The sequence below is a fragment of the Papaver somniferum genome, chromosome 9 (assembly GCF_003573695.1).
Source record: "Papaver somniferum cultivar HN1 chromosome 9, ASM357369v1, whole genome shotgun sequence".
In the NCBI taxonomy this organism is placed as follows: domain Eukaryota; kingdom Viridiplantae; phylum Streptophyta; class Magnoliopsida; order Ranunculales; family Papaveraceae; genus Papaver; species Papaver somniferum.
In genome coordinates, this window is record NC_039366.1 from 178,121,803 (window position 1) to 178,129,109 (window position 7,307).

The following is a 7,307-nucleotide window of genomic DNA, read 5'->3' on the forward strand; positions in this document are numbered from 1 at the left end:
TTTGTAAATATTAGGCGCATTGATTTGCTTCCATACAAAATTTATTTTTTTTATTTTCTTGTATCTAGCTAGTCTCCCCAAAGACTATACGGAACATGGAGCTGGCTTTTAAGATGTTTCGGTTGCCGCTGTCGTCACGCATTAAAAAACAAACATCCAGCGAGCTGTAAAAGTACAAAGATCAGCGTAACCAACTTCCCATCAAAAAGCCGGGAACTAGTGCAGAAAGAAGAATGAAGTGAGCTAAACACATTTGATCCAATTACCAAATCCACTGGATTGAATCGGATCCGAGAGGTTTAAAACTAGAAAATTACAGCATTCCACCAAGTACTAAAGTGTGGTAAATAAACATGAAAACTCTAAATAAGCTCAAACAGAAGAGCCAAAACAAAACAACCACCACCACCGACAATATCATCGCTTCTGCGCACATGTGATGGTCCTTTATGTGGAGTACCATATTGTCTTCGTTAGGCCCATAGGCAATGGTACTCTTCCTAGAGTTCTTGGCTTGTTTATGCATACTTGTCCCAACACGATAAGGGAATATCGTAGAAACCTTGATACCAGTTATAACAGGGATGTTCAGCTCATTATGAACATCATGCCCCAGTTCTTCACCAACATTACACTAACATTTAACCCTTCATGTGTCCATCTAATCTCATAATCAGATGATTAGATTTTTAAATTTCTGACGGGATGTCACTACTTCGATGGATTAAGTTCAACGTACCAACTGATTCGCCATGCCTTGGAAGTTAACAGCATGTTAATGAGCATATTCCCTCCTAATCCTACTTTAGCGTCACTTTCTTCTTCCAAGATTACTCTATTATTGCACTTGAAATTAGAAAAGCAAAGCTCATTTGGGGCAGAATTTTTTATGAAAGTAACTTTCTTAATGTCTACATTTTCTTGTTCGTTGGCTCTTAAAAGTTTAATTAAGTGATACAATCAATTTCACCCAGTTTTGGTGAGAACACAACCGGGTGTTATCAAATTATATGGGAAAGCACTAAAAACGCGAAAGCAGCACATATTTTACTATTACATATTTTACTATTTAACTGAAGAGATGATGTTGACCATGGGAAAATTATTGTAAGATAGGGACACGAAACAACTCAAGCCACTAACAGTGGCCATTAATTGGCAATTCTAAGCCCAAGCATGAGAATAATACGATAACTTAAATGAAAATCTCTGAAACGTTAGGCAGTTCACAAGTTTTGGGGATGAGCAGCATTTTGCTTAATCCACAAAATCGACGTTTCCAGCTCAACATTATAAGATTCGACTTATTGTTCCATTTATCATTAATTGACAAGTCAGGTGACAGGTCCGTAAAATGCCACGTTGCATTATCATCAACTGGCTCGTCAGTTCTGCAGCGCCCCTAGTCAACAGCAATTCGAATCAGTAAATTGAGTCATTGGCATCCAATACAAAGTTCCCAATCATCTCGATCAATCAACCCCCAACAATAAAACCATGCATATGTGGCCATAGAGAAAGCGCATAACTATCAAAGGATTCTAACATAGAAATCTAGTTCGCATATGAGAGATTTTGACGTGATCGACAATACAAACCATGTATAACCTCAAGACATTCTAGCGTTGCCACGTTCAGCTATATGAATATGAAAATGTGGAAATTGTATCGGCTATACGTCGACCAGTTAATTATGAGAAAATTACGTCTCCGCCATCCTACTTCATCATGAGAAAACTTTGAGTTTCACTTCGGATTTGGTATGCCATTTATAACACAACCAAAACCAAACGGAAAACATGTTCTATAAAAATCGCTCTACCAAAGAGCTACCACGTTTGTTCGTCTTCGGAGTATATATTTTGTCCTAGACATTTGTTCTAGTATTTCGACCTCCTCTTTTTTTTTTTTTTTTTTTTTTTTTAACTTTGTTCGACAATGACGGATTCATGTCTATCTGAGGTATATTTGGCTGGCCTATCAAGTGGGCTGAAAGCAACAATTGGTATGACTGAAAAAACGTGCATAGGAAAGGCTTGTTCCGAAGTCATAGAGAAACCTTGTGCAGTCAAAACAGCAGTGACGGAATGAAGGCGTCCAATAAGATCAAAGAAAAACTTGACTAAAAAATACAGCAAAACAAGAAAATGAACAGGAACTGACAGCCAAAACAAAGTTCTCCACTCCACTGCCATTTTTTGGAAGTTCTGATCTTAAAAGACCAGACAGTAGTTTCCAAATTCCGAAAGTATATAAATTCAATAGATACTCTCTATAAAAATCCCACTGGTTATTCAAAAACTGCCTTAACTATACATGGAGTGAAGCAAAATATGGTGGAACAAATGTACCAAAAACTGCTTGAGTTACTTTGAACAAGAGTAGCAGAATCTGTCCCCTTCTTTTTCTTCTAACAGCCTACTCGGTTGTTGATTGTTTGGTACAGAACCTTCAGCTGTGTGTTCCATTTCTCTATGGCAGCATATGTTTTAATGCCCTTGGACCTGCACATAGTTTCCAACAATAATTGACAATTGTGGTTTAGGTATCTTCGGCGGAGAAATTTGAAAACTACTTCAGATGTATAAAAAATAAGTTTCAAGAAACCATACCTGTCACTACGCTCTAGAAGGCGGTTCACTTGATCAATGTGACCCTGGACACGGTTATCCAAGATTAATGAAACAAGTAGCTGTTCTACATCTTTTTCGGGCACGTTGAGTTCCTGAATTGTAAACATGTTAAAAAAAATTGAGAGCTTTGCATATTGTTTGCAGATTCAGAAAGAACAAGATGAGCACTTGTAAATATATCTGCTTCTAATTGATGTTGCTCCAAGAAATAAAACATAAATTCATTTACCTTAGATATGAAGGGAATCCGGATCCTAGTGTAAGGTTTGATGAGCTTGAGCAAAACTTGGGTTCTGATATTCTTCAAAAGGTCCTCAATATAATTTCGAATAAATGGATCATCCATAATTGTCCTTCTATTACTCTGGAGCACAATTAATTTTGCAGACAAAGAGCCCATATGAATAGTGAAGCGCAGGAGGGAGAAGACAGAGTTTAGGAGAACATGACCCAACACCAAAAATAAAAATGGTAAAAAATAAACCCTTACCTTGAGAATTTTCTCAAACTCCAGAATCTCATTTCGTTGATAGGCTGCAATCAGATTTGTCATGGCCAAGATCTCAGGATCATTTGTGTATCTGTATAATAAGAAAGAAGTTAGTAACCAAAGTAGCTAACCCATCAACATCTGAAGAAGGTGAACAAGTAAATTCTTTAATAAAAACTTACGGCTTTGCTTCCTGTGCATCAAACGGGTTCACTTCAGATTCCATAAGCATGTTCGCCAAAACTAGGTACCTGTTTGATGAAAGCAACATCACAATGGAAGATTACATCATAATTTCATCATTTGTGATGAGAAAGAAAATACTCAAGGTATATACTAAGTATCCTTGGAATGAAAGACTGAGTTTGGACAATACTTGAGGCATTGGATGCGTCGCTGATTTCCAGCTTCATCATAGTTCTTAAAAGCTTCAAAGAAATCTGTGGCTGCCTCAGCCCATTGGCGTTCTGCCATGTGCATTTTCCCACCACACTCATGAATGATCCCCATAATCCTTGGATGCGGTATTGCAGATTTGATGGAAAGAGCCTTCTGATATAGTTGCTGCAATCAAGAGTTCATCCGTGAATCATAAGTAGATGAAAGGTTAACTCCCTAGTTTAAGATTGATATTGAATAATTTTGCCATGCTTTCACCAAGAAACAAGGATATCAAAAGTGATCAAAACAACTCAATTCTAGTAATATTTAAGATCCGGTGCAGCAACATCAAAGGGTAGATAGGGTAAATTTGCAAACATCTAATGGTGTGCTTCCCAATGGCATTCAAGTTGCTCAAAACAATAATTGTATAATCGGGTATTAAATTATTCAGTGTAAATCCTGAGAAAAAACATCATATGTAGAGAATTTGAACGAGCAAGCAGAGCAACAGAGCATATCATCGCTTGACAATATTTTATAGGAGTTCCACGTCATCTACATATATATGTAATATAAGGAAAAGGTAAGCAAAATAAAAAGTAGGAAAATTCTGTCAATCCAGCTAACACCATATCCCATCTGAAAGATGCTAAGATTGGGTACAAGAAACGCCAATTAATGAGGTGCACTTGTAAGAAAATATGATCCTGAGTATAATCACCATTCCAGGCTTAATCTATACATGATGCAGCACCAACAAAAGCCTAATGCACACCTATTCCGACCTTACTTTTTATCTCACTACGTTACTCACTGTTAGCTCCGATTGATTCAGACTGGCACCCAGTAATAGATGCAAACACAACCTTTGGGAATAAAAATGCATTCACATCTCAAGTGATACACCTTAGTTAATTGAAAGCTATAGGTTTGCCTTTGTTAAAATGGTCTGATCTACCAAAACGAAAAACCATTTACTTACTAGAAACAAACGCAGAAGACTAGGAATGTTAGGGACACTAACTTACTAGAACCAAGCGGAAAAGACTAAGCAACGTTAGGGGCATTATATTTAATAATACAGAGAACACATTCTTATTAAAAATAACAAAAAAAAAATATCCAACACAATGACACATCAACAGGGCTCTTACCTTGAGTTTTTTATTATTCTTGGTCTCTGTGTACATTTGAATCTCAATAGCATACACTTCCAAAAGCTGAGTTCCTTTCTTTTGGTCATCTGTCCCATCTTCTTTCCGACAAGATTTGTGAAGCTCCTTCAAGATCTATAGTTGTACTAACACATAAGTATGATGCCAAATGCATAGGAGAAACTGAATTAAATGAAACAGCTTGACCAATCAATTACCTTATTCATTCGCCCATATTCACCCATGTCAAACCAAATCTTGCAGAGTTTTAAATTCGTCTTGAACCACAATCTCTGTAGGAAAAGGGAACAAGCATTGTAACAGATCTTTCTTTTTTTGGATAAAAGTAACATATTTCATCTTTCAGACAATAACTGTGTCATTTGAAAAGTATGTAGCAGAAGATATTTATCTACCTCATTCTTTGCCTCTTCAAGGGCCCTCAATGTGGTCTGATAAAATTCCTGTAGAAGATCAAAGTTCTGGCTAGCTGTCCCAGAAACAAAATCCATTATGTTGTTGATACATTTTTCACTGTAATTCCGTGTTACAGCTGACTTGATATAAGTTAACATCTCCCTATAGGATTCCATCATCTCTTTATACTTCCCCAACCGATAGTACAGCTTAACAGTTTGTTTTAAAGCTTTGAAACCCCTGAAGAAATAATAACGAAAACTCATTGTTAAGTACTCTATTAAACATCACCAACAATAACATGAATTCTCAGGCGGGGAACTTAACTTAAACTGTGTAAGGTGCTAGAGTCTGCCTTTTAAACGAATTATATAAATATATATTTACATACAGCTATGGATAGCATACAATTTAAAGATGGAAACGGTCGACATTGATAAATTGAAAGAGTCAAAGGTCGAGCAAGCATGTTCATGAAACTTTATAGTTCCTTCCACATTTGAACCATCATCTAATGGGACACCTTGATGTGCAGCAAGCTTGGGAGAAACTTACCATTCTGCCTTATCCGGTTCCATCTGCACCACTTCAGAAAATCCTTCCAACGCTCCTTCAGGATCGGTTTCAACCAAACCTGCAACAAAATTTAGATATAAATTTAGTAGGAATGGTAAGTTAAAAACTACAAAGTTCAAATTCAAAGTAAAACTTTCAACTTTAGCTGCTCCTAGGAAAATAGTTCCAAAGGTACAGGCAATAAATCTGGTAATTACATGTACAGAGAATTTCGTATTGTAACTTCAAACAGTATCCAAAATATATCACCTAATCCTAGACAATAATCTAGGGCCCTGAATAACACCAGCAGACTAAAACTTTGCTCAGATAAGAAATAAAAAGTGTGTATTGAACCGAAAACTCCAACACTTCAACTTTTAAAAGGAAGTACCTTTAGAGTTGTAATATTGGTTCTCAATATCAACATCTTGCTCCTCCGGTTCCTCCTCAGAGTACTCAAATCCATAATCTTCCATTTCTGCATCTGCACATAACAACAAGAAACATATCTTAAAACACTTCTTCAACAGTTGGAGAGCAAGCTCAAAACATATATCATGAACAACTAAAACCCTAAAATTCATCTATAATACTATTTTTGCTGATAAAAAAAAGAAAAAAAAAAACCTAAACTTAATTAATCAGACTCATGATATGAATGTACATACACCGTAGCATTAGAGGCGTTACCAGCAGTTCAACAAAAACCAACAAACTGAATTTGAAAACATATCGACGCGTCGATTACAAAGACGCTATAAGAAACCCTAAAACATGTTTGGTTGACTATCAAGAATTTGTATCAACATAAAACCCTAATGAGTAAAATTGAGCAGAACCCAATCAAAAAAAAAAAAAAATCAAATTAAACACATTCACAAAAACCCTTTGAGTTCATCAAACATGAACAAACGAGATAGAAGCAAATCTGGACTTTTGATATGTTAAAATTGCTCATAAAAAAGAAGAAGAAGAGAAACCCTAAATAACAATCAGGGTAAAGAAGAAAAGACTTACCAGAACCCATGGCTAAGTAACAAATCTATTCTCAGTAATAGAGAGGGGGCAGCGTTCGAGTTTAGCTTTCTCTTTTAAATAAAAGGGAAAAAAAAATAAAAAGTGTCTTCTGAATCAAGGAACGAAGATCGGAGGATGGACGCTTCCTTTCTATAGTGCCACGGCTTGATAAAGGCGCCTTATATTTTTTGATAGGCTGCCCGCGTTAAGTTCCTTTCCTTCCGGAATGTTAAGACTTACCATTGAAAAACGGGCCACGATGTCACAAACGATGACCGTGCTGGATAGTCCAGAGCCCACCCAACAATTTAATAGGGTTCAGCTGGAGAAAAAAGTTAATCGGAGGTCCCAAAGAGATTAAAACATGAAAAACGCCTTTTAGACACGTCACAAAACACGATCTCAAAATTGCCTAAAAATCATAATCAAATTATTAGGGCATAAAAAATCAAAAACCTGAACTGAAATCAAACATTTTTTCCCCTGAAAAATTAAATTCTCTGAAATCAAACATAATCTCTTAAATTGGTTACCGCAACTCATCAACAATAACCAGCATTGGTTTGTTCAACAATAACCAAAATCAAAACCATATTCTTTTGAAATCCGAAAAAATAATCAACTAAAATGGTTACCACAAGAGGAATTAACAGA

At 36.2% G+C, this 7,307-nt stretch overlaps 1 protein-coding gene across 1 annotated transcript; it reads right to left on the reverse strand.

The window, feature by feature from the left end:
• Window positions 1-2,085: 2,085 nt before the first annotated feature.
• On the reverse strand, window positions 2,086-6,780 carry LOC113309310 (COP9 signalosome complex subunit 2). Its single transcript, XM_026557736.1, has 12 exons — window positions 6,654-6,780; window positions 6,028-6,120; window positions 5,634-5,712; window positions 5,078-5,318; window positions 4,880-4,954; window positions 4,662-4,796; window positions 3,500-3,687; window positions 3,306-3,374; window positions 3,124-3,214; window positions 2,863-2,997; window positions 2,613-2,725; window positions 2,086-2,504 (listed from the first exon to the last, which is right to left on the reverse strand). Exons 1-12 carry the CDS (start codon window positions 6,661-6,663, stop codon window positions 2,411-2,413), a joined length of 1,323 nt encoding a protein of 440 aa, XP_026413521.1. The 5' UTR covers window positions 6,664-6,780; the 3' UTR covers window positions 2,086-2,410.
• Window positions 6,781-7,307: the final 527 nt, after the last annotated feature.

Coding starts and splice junctions, on each gene's coding strand:
- LOC113309310 (XM_026557736.1), bottom strand. Junction 4,797..4,879: donor AATATGGGCGAATGAATAAG/GTAATTGATTGG, acceptor GTACAACTATAG/ATCTTGAAGGAGCTTCACAA. Junction 3,215..3,305: donor GATGCACAGGAAGCAAAGCC/GTAAGTTTTTAT, acceptor CTTATTATACAG/ATACACAAATGATCCTGAGA.